Source organism: Amia ocellicauda, chromosome 17, assembly GCF_036373705.1.
Source record: "Amia ocellicauda isolate fAmiCal2 chromosome 17, fAmiCal2.hap1, whole genome shotgun sequence".
Lineage (NCBI taxonomy): Eukaryota > Metazoa > Chordata > Actinopteri > Amiiformes > Amiidae > Amia > Amia ocellicauda.
The window spans coordinates 1,244,733-1,259,629 of NC_089866.1; the positions used below are offsets into that span (position 1 = coordinate 1,244,733).

At 48.8% G+C, this 14,897-nt stretch overlaps 1 protein-coding gene across 3 annotated transcripts; it reads right to left on the reverse strand.

The window, feature by feature from the left end:
- Positions 1-205: 205 nt before the first annotated feature.
- On the reverse strand, positions 206-14,796 carry gaa2 (alpha glucosidase 2). Of its 3 annotated transcripts, none has more exons than XM_066688969.1 (22): positions 14,524-14,794; positions 13,060-13,246; positions 12,406-12,500; positions 11,099-11,698; positions 10,747-10,892; positions 10,455-10,620; positions 10,159-10,255; positions 9,591-9,710; positions 9,342-9,460; positions 9,051-9,182; positions 8,820-8,930; positions 7,714-7,827; positions 7,528-7,612; positions 7,137-7,254; positions 6,900-7,033; positions 6,639-6,790; positions 6,253-6,401; positions 5,660-5,801; positions 5,243-5,341; positions 4,762-4,926; positions 2,302-2,448; positions 206-2,026 (listed from the first exon to the last, which is right to left on the reverse strand). In XM_066688969.1, the coding sequence occupies exons 4-22, from the start codon at positions 11,678-11,680 to the stop codon at positions 1,964-1,966; spliced, it is 2,841 nt and encodes a 946-aa protein (XP_066545066.1). In that variant the 5' UTR covers positions 11,681-11,698; positions 12,406-12,500; positions 13,060-13,246; positions 14,524-14,794; the 3' UTR covers positions 206-1,963. The 3 variants fall into 3 exon arrangements, with proteins under 3 accessions (XP_066545066.1, XP_066545065.1, XP_066545067.1); XM_066688968.1 differs by having other exon boundaries at positions 13,060-13,251; XM_066688970.1 differs by lacking the exon at positions 12,406-12,500 and having other exon boundaries at positions 13,060-13,251; positions 14,524-14,796.
- Between the last annotated feature and the right edge of the window lie 101 nt (positions 14,797-14,897).

Genomic DNA, 14,897 nt, shown 5'->3' on the forward strand with positions numbered 1-14,897 from the left:
ACACGCAAGGACCCGGAACTAAACTCCCCCGTGCGCATTGAACCGGAAGATAAACAGCGATGCACCGCGGGCTGTTTCAAACGTCTCGAGTCTTTTTATTCTTCTTAAATAAATAGCAGTTTGCAAAAGCAATACAGATACAGAATTATAGGTTATATTTGTCACGGTGTGCTTAAATACATGCATTTACCAAGAAGTCAAAAGATTGAATCAACAAAGTTTATTGCACAGGCTTGACTACACACAAACGAAACAAACCACAACTCAATTTAAATACAGATGATTTACATTTCAAAGTTTTAAATCAAAGATTAACAAATAAACAGCCATTGTTGTAGCAGTTCTTATTGCATCTGCGTTTCACAATTAAAACAAAATGTAGATTGGGACTTCATATAGAATCATTTTATTGCAAGTAAAGGTGATTAAACATGCCAGGGTGCAGTCCTCTGCTTGTAACAGCTGTAGAGTCAGACAGTGTCATTTCTTCCAAATAAATCTTCCTTTCTCTGCTGCAGTATACTGAAGATTTGTATTATACGCAAGGGCACAGTATGCAAAAGATGTAGATCTTATATAATATAATGGAGTTCCTCTTGGCTATATAGGCCATTAACACAATTATTATAACTGTGTGAAAGATGTTCATTAATGTTTAGGGTTTTGGGAACTCCAATGTATGAGATTATGTGAACACCGAGTCAGGGGCGTAATACTGTCGACAGTGGGGGGGGTCGGCAGGTGTGTGGAGCTGCTGATGAGTGGAGGGGGGCTTGTGAAACAGTCTATGGTTTGTGTGCTGTGCGTCACATTTCATGGAGTAAGCGTGTAAGCGTGTGAGAGTGAGAAGTCCTGAGGCGAGAATCTCACAACCTGTGTGTGAGATTTGAGGTGTCTGCACTATTCATAGTTTTAATATTAATTTATTAGACCAATTCTCACATGGCCAGAGAGAGAACGCAATCAACAATAGAAATATATTCTTTAATTTGTAAAAACAATAAACAATCAGACTACGCCAAGCATAACCTTTTTCAGACCCGTTCCAATCCTGAGCCGACTGGATTAAAGACGACAGTGGAGGTTATCTGAACCAGGAACAACACTGATTCTTTGGGCAGATCGTCATGTTTTCATCAGCTTCAATTCCCACATTAAAGCAGTTTCAATACAGCTACGGCCACGTCACAGAGCCGGCACATTGAACATTTATTGCTAAACAAGATCACTAAGGAATTGCAATCATAAGAAAGCAATTTCATGTTGATTTTAGCAATAAACAGTGCCCTCACACTTGTTAATGTAAGCCAGATGAACTGCTAGGTGCTTGTAAGGCACAATGCAATTATAATCTAAGGCCAGAAATAAAGGAAGTATAGATACATCTTGTACTTCAATACTTTTCCCCTTAGAGCTCATTGCATTTTTGTCAGCATAAGCGCCACATGCTGAACAAAAGCAAAACATGGTCCTGAAGATACAGAACATTTTACATTCAGTGCAGCTTTTCCCTCAGCTGTCCCATCAGACAACTTTTACTAGTGCAAGTAATCTTGTAGTAATAATGAAGGTGGATACCAGATACTGATATTAAAGAATGAAGAAACTGAAATACGTAATTGCATTTTAAATACATATTAAATTAGTGATCTTATCCTAAACAGGGTTTTCCGACTTGTGTTTTTGTACAGTTTAGACTTCTGGAAGTTTTATTATCCAATAAACAGACCTGCTGTCCAGCGGTATCGTATGCAGTGAGTTCTCCTCACTGTTGATTGACAGTGTTCCTCTTTTGCGGTTTACAAACGTACACTTTTCTCAGTACCCGTACCTTACATGAGCAGACGCTTTTACATGAGAGAACCTAAAAGCAAAGCCGTGTGAATCACAGAGGCGGCAGCAGCAGCTAAAGTCCAGTGTCAGCAGCTGGTAAGAGCTCACACTCTGAAGGGTCGTCCTCTCTTTATGTCCAGCGGATCGTGAAGCCCTGGCTGAGATTGAGACCCAAATCGGTCACAGTTAAAACCTGCGAATGAAAGATAAAATGGAACAAGTTAGATCCGGTCTGAGATTTACCCATTGTGATGTGCTTTAACATTCTCTGCCACCCTTGATCATAAGCTTTTGAGAGGAACGGACAGATTTCAGAACCCACCTGTGTGAGTTACTTTGGGGTTAAAAAACTATTTTAAAGCTACACATCTCTTTTTACAATAGCGATTAACTCAACTCTTTCAGTGAGCACGTGTCTGGCATCACACACTGAATGGGAAAAGAGCATTCTCAAGTTATATTTTGCACCTGGTTGGTCCTGTAGGTAAACGGGACGTCTTTTGAGTTCACAGTAACGTTGGACGGCTCTTCTCTCACCCCGAAGAAGGACACGGTCTCCACTGTAATGTAGGTAGCCTCTACGTGGCTATGAAGGACTGTAGAAGTAAACGTTTTCTGGGAAGAGAAGACAAAACACCTTTTATAATAATAATCATAAGTTAAATCATTTCAAACGTTGGCACAGGACTATCTCAGAGGGAGGATGTTTAAATAAACTAATGGCAGCATTTTGGCCCCAACTTGTGAGACATTCTTGTCCGCACTGAAAGTAATTCGGCCTCCAGCAGACACGCCAGGTTTGTGTTAGAAGATGATGTAAGACCTGGAAACAAGCAGCAGTGAGCGAGCCAGAAAAGAGGAGAGAAAACCACAAGGCAAACACTGCAACACACACATCAGGAACACGCGTAACATCACTCTTATAGTGAGGAGCAAAGACTGGAGACTGGCCCTCGGTCATAATCACTGCTCCCGTGTGTCGAGTAACAACGGCTCTCTGTGCAGACACGCAAACGGCACAGCAGGGAAATTGATTTTACCCCTGGAGGAGATCATCGAGTTGAACCATAATGGTGTTCGACGGTACCTCCTTCCTCTGAAACCTGTGCCTCCATCACACTCTTTGCATGGTGTTGCCCCCCCACAACCTCGAGCTTAGAGACACCACAGACAGACACAGACCAGACTGGACTTTACATCGATTCAGCATTTACAACAGAAGCACAATTAAAATCAGCAGCATGGACTTTCTGGACTTTCAGACCGTGTGGCTTTTTTTCCCCATTTCTGTCTAACTTGATCGTTGTTAGATGCTCAGACAGCCTCATCATTTTGAACACTAGTTTATACTAGTATATATAAAGAGTCCAAACCGTTCTGGGTTGGAAAATATGTCCTATACAAGCTCAATTACAGGCAATTTAAGAAATGACGCCGATTACAGGACATTTTCAGAACAGAGCGACACAAACCCAGTCCCTGCCCCCCACCGCCAGCCCTGCCAACCCAAATCTCTTACATAAAGTGTTTTTCTTGAGCATATTTCAATGAGATCAGCGCACTGCTTAGTCAGTGTCCCGATATAAATCTCCAGCCACATGGGACAGGTCTGTTTTCTCTTCATAGCGAATTGCAAAAACAGTTTGCGAGCGCAGCCCCCGGGGGACACGGCCGCACGGCGTCTCTGAAGGAAGAAGTTCCAAAGCATCTTAGCAGAGCCGGGATGACTCAGTCACTCGCGTCTCCAGACTCCCACTCAGGCAGTCTTACAGGGACGCAGAGAGGTACGCCGGTCTGGAGTTCTGCAGCATTCCAGTTCATTTAATCTCTCCAACAATGGTACTTCAGAAAGGCGTTACTCCCGGTGCAGGCTCGTGCTTTCCTCGCCCCCGTGGGCCGCACTAATGTGTGAGTAGATGCTAAATAGAAGCCAGTTTCCTTGACACTTTTTCTTTCGAATGTCATCTTGAACTATATTGGCAATTACTAAATGGCACTCTTAACAGGAGGGAAGAAAATGGTCTTAGCTCTCGAATTCCTTACAGACCGTATAATACAGCTTCCTCTCAAGGTGTGGTTCTGTGCTGTACTGATGTCCCTACAGGGTGAGGACTGCGGTCACAGAGACCCATCAACAAAGCAAATGCCCGGAGACACCATGTACCATCTGGTTTGTCATGAATGTAAAGACAGCACCCAACACTCTTAGAACAAGGAAAAAATAAACCGGTTTTTTTTTTCAGAACACAGAACCTCTTAATTTATTCCAGATGAATAAGCTGCACCACACGAAATACACAGAATGGTTCCTCTTCAGCAGATGTACAAAACAACCAGTACTTTGCGGTTTCAAACTACAGCGATCAGACTCGTCGGTTCGAACACTGCGCTGAGGGGGCGGGAATAAGGGTCTCAGGGACTCGATATCACACCCCTGGAGGAGAACTGAACTGATGCCAGGAGAGCCAAACACAGCTACAGTGGCACTAATACACACATCAAAGCATTCGCTGAGGCAACACCATGAAGATATGCAATAAATTAAATACAAAAGGGTTTCTTGTATGTAATAAACAAGTGGATTTTTCTGTGATGATAATACTATCTACTACTTTTTTTCCATTTTACAAGCAGAAACAAATTATGAATTTCTTTAATGGAACAAAAACGGGCACAACACAGAACACAACAATCCGGAACTGCGTAATGCCTATGGGGGAGGGGGGCGTCTATATTCCCGGTTGATCGTTGAGCAGGAGCTCTTTAGCAGAGGCTTGGGTTAGTCTGGGAAGTATTTCGGTGCCGCCTGAATTTCATTCCAGACCAAACGAGCACGATGGGTTGAATGGCCTCCTCTCGTTCGTAAACTCTCTCACGTTCTTATGTTCTTTTACGGTGGATAATAAACCCTTTTGCTCACTCCCTTACCTGGGACACGTTGAAGGCGATGTAGGCGTACTGGCCCGTCTCGTAGGTGTCGATGCTCTCCCCGTCGTCCCAGAACAGGTCCCCCGTGGCCGAGCCGTCGTCCCGCAGCGCAACGATCAGGCGGAGGGGGTTGCCGGTGCTGATCCACAGTGTAGTGTTGGGAGTCTGGGGGATCCGCCGGAGATGGCCGAATTCGGGGGGTACAAAAAAACAAAATAAAGAAACATTCACACAAGCTGGAAAAATATATTTGTCAGTAAATACAACAATTTGTCCCCTGAATGGTCTGTGAAACGCCTGGTTGCTCTTGAATCTACCTTTCTTCCTTGACTGAAATTAACTATCATTTTCCATCCTTTCGCAGTGTGTCCTCAAACTGCATCGTAAGAATTTGTTTAATAAAACTGAACGCATCACTCTCCTGCTGCTAATACTACTCAGAAGCCCCACTATGTCTCGTCGCGAGCCCCGGCGCTCAGACCTGGGTGGGAACGACGGCGCCCTCTCGGACGTGGAGGTTGATCTTGTCCAGGGGGGCCGAGAGCTTCACGTCCTCCCCCCCGCTTCTCACCGCAACACCCTGAAACAGAACGGACACGGCAGCATGTGAACAACCAGCACACATGCGTCTGCACTTGTGTTACAGCAGCCGCGTCCTCCGGTTGGGTGACACTGGACTCGGCTCCCCTCCACGGACTTCTTTAATCTCAGTGTCTGTTACTGTGATGACGAAGTTGTTGTTTATCTAGTGGCTGCAGTTCTTCGTTCGCGTCACTGGGGAGCAGCATTGTCCTCACCGTTTACACAAACACACACACACACACAACACTGCATTCCCCTTTCCCCTCCCAAAACATTCACCAACTGTAACAGAGGTCAGCGCAGTCCTGTCTCTCACCGTGTAGAAATCATACCACAGCCCCTTGGGGAAGTATCCCGAGACATAGTCGACACCAGGGTCCAAAACCGGGGTCACGAGGAGAGAGCTCCCCCACAGGAACTGCCGGTCGATGGAGTACGTCTGCATGTCCTCAGGAAACCTGGACATGGAGGAAACAAACAACATATTTCAGCTCGAGTTGTGTGTGTGGGGGCAACTAGATTATAAAAGACACTGTTGTAATGTAAAAATGAACTCTGGTCAGTGATATATGTTCGATGGCCATCAGACACAGCTTTCAGTGCAGAAGCTTCACGAGAGGACTAGTGTGTGTGCGCCAAATAACACGGCCATATTTCATGTTTTTATGGCTACCGGACAACTGAAACTTTGTGTAACAGACAGTCACGAGAACCCGTTGAGTGGCAGCTGAGAAGGGGGTGAAGTTCAGGACAAAACGGCAGATGTCAGCAAAGGTGTGTCGGCCTCCTTATCTCCGCAAGACTCCGCCACACGCATATGCTTTTTAAAGCTCAGTTCACAGGAGTCACAGGAGTTGTGGGGTTTGGGGGCCGAGGCCGTAACGGGAAGGCGGCAGTGTCGCGTCTCACTCAAAGAGCAGGGGTCTCGCCACGGTGCGTCCCTCCAGGTGCGCGTGGTGGAACAGCGTGTAGAGCAGTGGGAACAGCGAGTAGCGCAGCAGCAGCACCTCCTTCATGGCCGTGCGGGCCAGCGGGCTGAACGTGGTCGGGTCCTGGGCCTGAGGTAGGGAGATACGGTCACTTCAGTACCGGTATATGATCGAGCTTGTGTAAAGAGCTTCTGCACTTTCTGTATGTCGCCTCGGACGAAAAGAATAAACGATCGCTTCCGTGTGGACCCACACGGAAGCGATCGTTTATTCTCTTCATCCGAGGCAACGTACAGAACATGCAGAAGCTTCAGCCCCTGGTGGTCAACCCCTCGTCCGCGTCCCCCGATCCGCGAGGGCGGTCACCTGCTCGTCGATGGAGTTGTGGTTGCGAGAGAAGGGGTAGAAAGCCCCCAGCTGGGTCCAGCGCACACACAGCTCCTCCTCCGTGCTGCCGCCGAAGCCACAGATGTCTGCCCCCACCAGTGGGATCCCCAGCAGGTTGAAGTTCAGGATGCCTGGGCAGGACGACACAAACACAAAACCCGATTTGTCCTGGATCGCTTTGGTTGCTCGGTTTCGGACTCACGGCGAGCGAAAGGCCGAGGTCCCGATCCTGATGCCCACCTGGCACGGACATGATGAGGTCCTTCCAGCGGCTCTTGTTGTCTCCCAGCCAGTGGCCGGAGTAGCGTCCCTGGCCGGCGAACGTGGAGCGCGAGATCACAAAGGGGCGCTTCCCCACGATCTTCTTCAGCGCACTGTGAGAGGGACAGACCATCGGACACACGTTGGCACCGTTCTTCTCTCTCCGTTCAGCTCTCTATCCTCACCGGAAACGGTTCAAATGGAACAAACACTGACCTGGCAGACGCCATGGCCTCCATCAGCCCGTACAGACTGTGCATGTTGTAGTGGACAGACATCTTCTGCACGGCCGACGCGCACAAGGTCTTCGCCCTGAGTGTGCCGCCCAGGATCCCTAGGAGTCGGAGCACAAACACAATCATACCTCCTCATTCTCTCCGTCTTTCCCTCTCCCTCTATGTACATCTCTCACTCTCTCGCTCTCTCGCTCTCTCCCCGTCTCTCTCCCCACCTCCCGTCTCTGTCTCGGTCTCTCCCATTTGTCTGGTTCGGTTAATTGAATAATTAGTTCATTTAAGGGCTGAAGAGCTCGGGGGCCAAGTTTGAGGAGCTCAGCCAGAAGACGCTCCTGTTCTCCAGTCCCTGACCGGCAGGGCGGTGCTCTTACCTGGGGTGTACGGGGGGTCTTCCAGGTCGCTGGAGGGGCAGCCGCCGAGCGCTCCGTCCAGGAAGTTGGAGGGCTCGTTCATGTCCTGCAGGGGGGAGAGGGGAGGTGAGACCACCGCACTTCTGCCGTCACAGCCGGGGACAGAAGCGGCATCGGCGGGTCGCGGGGGCGGGGGGGGGCACTTACGATCCAGAGGCCGTCGAACGGGACCTTGGCGTAGAACTGCTGGAGGTTTTCTAACCACCACTGGTGCGCGTCGGGGTCTGAGAAATCGGGGTACGCAGTCAGTCCAGGCCAAACCTGGGAGGAATGCACACAATTCCTTAATAATTCCTTAATAACAGGCAGGATTTGTGATGAATTAAATTCATGAAAAACAACTTAAATGTTTCGACATCCACATCTTGGCTGCCCTATGAGAACCAAAAACCTGGACCAGCCCACAAACCACAAAGCTGTACCCCATCGTGGTTTCATTTAGAAGCAGCAGAAAGTGGTTCTCGCAGTAAACTGCACCGCGGCAGGGGAACTGGGGTACGGCACAGTTTGATTCGGTCTAGACCACGGCCTGCAATATTGCTAAAAATAAAAAAAGGAGAGTAATTTGTAACATTTATGTTCATGGCTTTGGAACGCGTTCCCGCTGTGAAACCACAACCGCTGGCCCTCGCAAGGGAGACGTCCTGTCTTTAATCACACGAGTCACACCCAGATCCTCGGCAGCGCAAGTGCGGACGATACAGATACATCATCCTCAACTGCCCCTCCTGGGGAGAGGGAATTTACACAACATCCACAAATGCAAAGGAAAGGTCAGGTGACTCGCCCGAGCTGCATCTACCTCAGATTGAGGAAGAGAGGGGAAACTCCATTGTTCTTCAGCCTCGACAGCAGGCCGAGCTCGTGATGGAGGAAGCATGTTTAAAGGTCAATCCAGAGTTTCAGATTTATTCGCCCGTTTGAAAGTCCCTCTTTCACTATTATCCCTGTGCAGATTTCTAGACAGCTGTAATTTATATAGTTAGATATTAACGGTAAACACAGATAATAATGTTTACTCTTAATGGAGGAGCGACTTGCTGGCGGATGTGGAACGTGGAAACACTTACTGACACACAACATGAGGAACATTCATCTGCAAACACTGCCGATTCCTACGAAAACATACATGTATAGACATTCTTACTCCTTAATTCTTCAGATGGAAAGGTAACCGAGCAAAACTGCTGTACGGACAACCTTTCACAAACCCCCCCCCGGTTTACAGTTTGAAATGAAACGCATTTCCGCACCTTTCCGATCAATGTGTTGCCACTGAAGTCCTTGATGAAGATTCCCCGCTTCATCCCTTCATCGTAAGGCCAGTACGAGCCGGCGGGCTGAGTGCTGCTGATGCCAGGGTCCTGCAAGTATCAGACAACAGATATTCATCCCAGTACAGTCCCACACACACACACACACACACACTATGACTTGTTACCCATTCACACAGCGGACGCCTCTGACCGAGGACACACACGTACCAGGATCATGACGTAGCGCTGCCCGTTCCTATGCAGGTCCTTCACCATGTCTGGGAGGGTGGGGAAACTGTTGGGGTCAAAAGTGAAATCCCGAAAGCCATCCATGTAGTCGATGTCATTCCACTGGACGTCCTGTAAGAGCGGGAGAAGGTCAAGATGGTGGATTCCCAGCGTGCGGCTAACAAGAGGACCTGGCACTCGGGGGGGTATGCGAGTACTCTACTACTACAGCCCGGCTGCGTTGGCACAGGTAGACAGGTTGTTAGGTGGTGGCAATGCTCTGATAATCACCTGAGGTATCCCATAGTTCCTCATGGCCTTGACCACCTCCCAGGTCCCATTACTGGTCTTGTACCCCCAGCGGCAGAGGTGGAACCCGAGGGCCCAATAGATGGGCATTGCAGGAAGTCCTGGGGGAGAGGGAACCACCACAACAAAAACATTAACCAGGAATATTAACCAGATATTTGCGTTTCTTTCTTAAATCGTGATGGGGTTTCTATCTCAGAGCTGAGGTCTGGACGTCTCTTTCAAACTCACCTACGACCTCCAGGTACTGCTGGACCACAGAGCTGGGGTCGGGACCCAGGAAGACATAGATGTCCAAGACTCCACCAATCGTGCGCCAGGTCAGGGCAGGGGCGGGCTGCAGCACAACATCTGGCGGGGGGAAGAAACATTCTTGGAAATGAAGAAAACTCAACCCAGGTTCTGACCCTAGTCTAGAACCCCAGGCAACGCTTACATCACAGCGCACAACTCGGGCTGCCGGAGCCAAAGCAGTAGAAACTCCATCTCAACCTTCATGAGAGAACCTCCAGGTCGAACCCCAGATACAACTGAGGTCTCAGCCTGGTTTGAACCCTATACATATGAGTTCTCCACCACTTTACCTCGTGTAAATATCGTTATAGAACCACCCAAGTGTATCCATGACTCCACTGTTATCCTAACCTGTGGTTCAGGCTGATGAAAGCGATAGTAACGTGTGCATCATGAACCTCAGTGCTTTGGTGTTTTAATTGGCTAGATATTAACTAAGCTGGGCTCTTCGGTGACCCTGGGGACCACAAGGGTCTGCCAGACTGATGCCGGAGTGATGACTCACCCATAGCGTTGCTGTTGAGCAGGAAAACCCCGTGGGCTGAGCCACCTGGCTCCATGCCCAGGTAGAAGGGATGAACTCCATACAGGTTAGTCAGTTCCTTCAGGAGGAAATTAGCAAGGAGACAAAAATGCCAAATTAAAAAGACTATTTCAAAACCACAGAAAAGGAAAGTGCAGGAAGGAAAGCTATGGGGCCCCCATCGCAGTGCGACTGGATACTGGAGCATTTTAAAAGATGCTCTGGGTATCATCAGTTTCTCTCCCGCTCTAGGGGAAGCCTGCGGGCCTGCTGCTCACCGTGGGGGGCACGTCTCTGGCCCACATCGTCAGGGTGGTCCAGTCCACGCTGTGCAGGAAGCCGGCGCGGTGCTCCCCCAGCCCATACACGAACCGAGAGGCCAGGGACGAGGACAGCTGCAGGAACTGGTCGGCGTAGAACAGCGGGGCCACGGTGGTGTTTATTCTGAGACAGGGAAGAGCGTGGAGATGGGAAGTGAGGCTGCTGTTGTGATTAAAGAAAAGCTCATCCAGTTACGGCCATTGTGTATATGCTGGTAAACCACAGTGAGAAGTAAAGAGCCATCCTTACAGCACAGTTCCTGTTGAAGTCCTCTTGACTATCAACCCAAAAGGCTCTTTGGAGAACTCCACTGTGTAGGCCGGGTTCGTGGCCTTCTGCGTGGCATTGGGGACAGAGATGGGGACCTCAAAGCGAAGACTGGATGGGTCTGTGATCTGGGGAAAAGCAGTAGAAAGGATACAATTTTCTGATGGGGCCGATTTAAAAGCTGAGCTGCACAGTTAGCTAATCTTGGCACCCGTTTGTTTTCCCAGATAAAAAGTACAGAGTTTCATACCCTCAGAACCAGCTCTTCAGCATTCCCCACCAGGAGGAAGAGGAAATCAAATGAAGTCAAAAACAACTACAAGAAAAGACTCACTTTTACGTGCAACCTGGAATCGGTCTCAAACGTGACACTGAGCTGCAGGGTCTCGATGTCTTTGGGGTAGTACGTCTTCACCCTCTTCGTCAGCTGCCCCGTGTACCCCATTTCGGTCTCATTCAAACTGTCCAGGGTGTAGCTGGGGAAGCCAGGTGGGTAGAAACACCAGGGCACCCCGCTCTTAGCGCCGGGGCTCTTGCTCACTTGGATGAAGCAGCAGTTCCTGGCCTCGCACAGCTCCTGCGTCACCACCACGCCTCTCTCGGGGTAGCAGTCGAAGCGCCGGGGCTCGGGGACGGCACCGCAGCTCTTGTTGGGGGGAGCCTGTGCCGTGGGAGGCAGCAGCCGGTGGGGGAGCTGGCTGCCTGGGTCCTTCAGCCAGAACACCGTGCCGATCAGCCACACGCAGCCCACCACGAACAGGCAGGTGCCCAGGCCCACGAAGGCGGTGGACGTGGAGCAGGTCTTCTTCTCCGGACACAGAGGGGCGTCCGCCGGCTTCTCCTCGGTGCTGTCCTCCGCCGGCGGGGGGGCGGAGAAGTACACATCCTCTGGGGTGAGCAGCTTGTAGGACACCATGGCAGCTGAAACTAAGACCTGCGGAAGAACGGCTCCGTGTTAAACTGTGGGGTGTTTGTGGGAGGAGGTCAGCCGGAGGCCCTTGCGGCTTGTTGCGTATTTGCAGTGCAGTCAGTGGAAGTCACGTGTCATTATGTTATAGCTCCACACACAGCTGGGTAAACCAGCTTCCCGAGGTGCATCAGGTGTGTTACTCAGAGAAAGTGATCTTGCCACACTCAGTGGACACCGCTTCACACCCTGAAGAGGTTCTGCAGCACCAGGGTGAAAGCTACACACTTCCTACCATCCGACTCCCACCAGCCCTTTCAGTCTCATCTTCCTACAGACATAACAGAACTCGGTAAAACAAAACATCCCATTTATTGGCATCTCATTATTGATGATTGTTATTACCAATCATACATATGTAAATAACATGCAGTTCCTCCGTGTCTCCTGAGACAGGCTGACAGTGCGGATTGTTACACAATGTCAAACCTGCCATCACACAATGAGACACAAACCCGACGCGTAGCGACACTCATACGCGCTTCCGATCAGCTGTGCGTCACTCTGCTCATGCAAACGGCAGGATACGCTGTTTTTTTCGTTTGGTTTAATGCATTCAATAACACACGATTTCACAGACCGATGGGGACAGAAACAGAAGCAGCTCCGGCGCTGATCTCTCAGACTCGGACCCGGTTTCGTGCTGACGGCTCTGGGCGGAACGAGCCTCTTACCTCCGCCTGCGGCGACACCTACACCCGTCTGCTCGCCGGCCGGCCAGCGCTAATGTCTGCCGTGTTTGTGTCTTGTGTCCCTGAGCGGCTGTTTCCTTGCAGTAGGAAAGAGGAAGAGATACAGGATCCGGGTCAGAGGCCAGCCTGCGTTCACACATGATCGGTGCATGTATTGCCACTGAACAAGTGCAGCAGAACATGCAGAGTGCAAAGCGTATTGGTGTCAGAGAACATGCACTTTAAAAGTGTGGTAAAACTGCAGATAACGTGCCTATATGATAATAATATGAGAGTAAAGGTTAATGTCGCTTTCTATGTAATAAATGCATGCCAATAGAATTGCGTTTTTACATTATTATATGCAAAAAAAACCTGTGCACCCCCTCAGGAATATGTATGGTGAAAAGTGTGGATATTGTTTCTAATTTTAATTCTAATTGTTTCTAAGTTCACAAAATATTTACTTGTCTTGACACGTTTAAAACTCCCTAATTGCTTTGGCCAGAGTTATGTGTTAAATAAAAGACAAAGCACACTGGAGATCAACGTTTATTTCACCGACCTGGCAATTGAGCAAATGTTGAGTCTGGGGTGAATAACAAGTATTCAATAACCAGTTATGCAATAACATGACGATCAGTTAGTGCCACTTACCTATTGTGTAACGTTACACAATCTTCACAGTGAAAGTGCTTAGGGACTGAACTGCGACTCTGTTTCAGGCAGACGTTCACACCTGACGTGTTGTATGTAAAGTTATGCCCGGTGTTGTGTCCTTATTACCCTGTCCTGCAGTTCCCGGTCTGACCACAGCGCGGCGCCACTCGGGCACACTGTCCGCCTGCACTGAGGTAAACAAAGCAGAGGAGAGAGAGAGAGAGAGAGAGAGAGAGAGAGCATGTGATTCAGCAACTGTCAAACTGCTGACCCGAGCCACGCAGCACATGCTTCCCAAAGCTTTAAATAGAAGCTGTTATTATTAACCTAAACAGGGGAAAATACACAATGATAATACACGGGTCCTTGTCCTGCCATCGCTTGATCTTACCCCAGGAGAAAGAAGAGGTCCGGGGGCTGCTTTGTTACTGACCCGCTTCTATCTATTTCTAGAACTTATTTCGTTCTACATTATTTGCCATCAGCCTGGATTGGATCCCCGGTTCTGTGCTTAAGCCAGAGCAAACACACACTTTCAATCTCTCCAAAAGAAGAAACACACACACACTACAAACTCACACACTACTCACACACACACACTACACACTCACACACTACTCACACACACACTACAAACTCACTACAAACTCACACACTACTCACACACACACACTACACACTCACACACTACTCACACACACACTACAAACTCACTACAAACTCACACACTACTCACACACACACACTACACACTCACACACTACTCACACACACACTACTCACATACACACTACAAACTCACTACAAACTCACACACACACACTACACACTCACACACTACTCACACACACACACTACACACTCTACTCACACACACACTACAAACTCACTACAAACTCACACACTACACACACACACTACTCACACACACTACAAACTCACTACAAACTCACACACTACTCACACACTACTCACACACTACTCACACACACACTACACACTCACACACTACAAACTCACTACACTCACTACACACTCACACACTACTCACACACACTACTCACTACACACTACACACTACACACTCACACACTACACACTACTCACACTACACACTACTCACACTACACACTACTCACACACACACTCGGAGATGTTTTCTTTTCCAGGGAAAGTGTTTAACTGGGTCAACTGGAAATGGCGAGGAGGACGAGACCACACACCAGCACACCTATAAGCAGTGAGAGATTGTCCTCTCCTTCAGATATCTCTCTCACTCTCTCTCTCACTCTCATTAATTACGTTATTAAGTATGCATTGATTAATTACGTTAAGTATGTCTTAATCAATCAATTACATTATGAAATATGCATTAATGAATACGTTACATTATGAAGTTAATTAATTAATTAATTGGTACATTAACATCTCCATCTCAAAACGGGGCAGAAAGGCACGCACCTCTCCAGGGACAGCAGCTCCGTGTTCACTGACACAAGCCAGCGCCACTTTATTCACTTCGCACTTCTGTCCTGAGACAAAGTCACAAGCAGGGGCTCAAATGTGCTCTAAAGCGCATGTAATAAATAAGGTGCATCCCAACTCCCAGATAAACGCGTCTCACACGTACAGCGGCTGTGTTAGCAATGCAGGGCGCTCGGCTCGGTCCTCCCGGAGTCTCCATCTGCCCCCCGGGGGCTATTTCTGCCTTCTTCCCGTTTCCCGCCGGGATGACGTCAGCGCAGAGTTATTTTCATGAATGGAGGGGGCGGTCACGGGGAGCGCTGACGTCAGCGCTGGCGGAAGCCGGAGCGCAATGGACACATTGTTGTTGT

Coding starts and splice junctions, on each gene's coding strand:
- gaa2 (XM_066688970.1), bottom strand. CDS start 11,680: ATGGTGTCCTACAAGCTGCTCACCCCAGAGGATGTGTACTTCTCCGCC. Junction 10,621..10,746: donor ACTTCAACAGGAACTGTGCT/GTAAGGATGGCT, acceptor TCCCTGTCTCAG/AATAAACACCACCGTGGCCC. Junction 5,802..6,252: donor GCGAGACCCCTGCTCTTTGA/GTGAGACGCGAC, acceptor CTCCATGTCCAG/GTTTCCTGAGGACATGCAGA.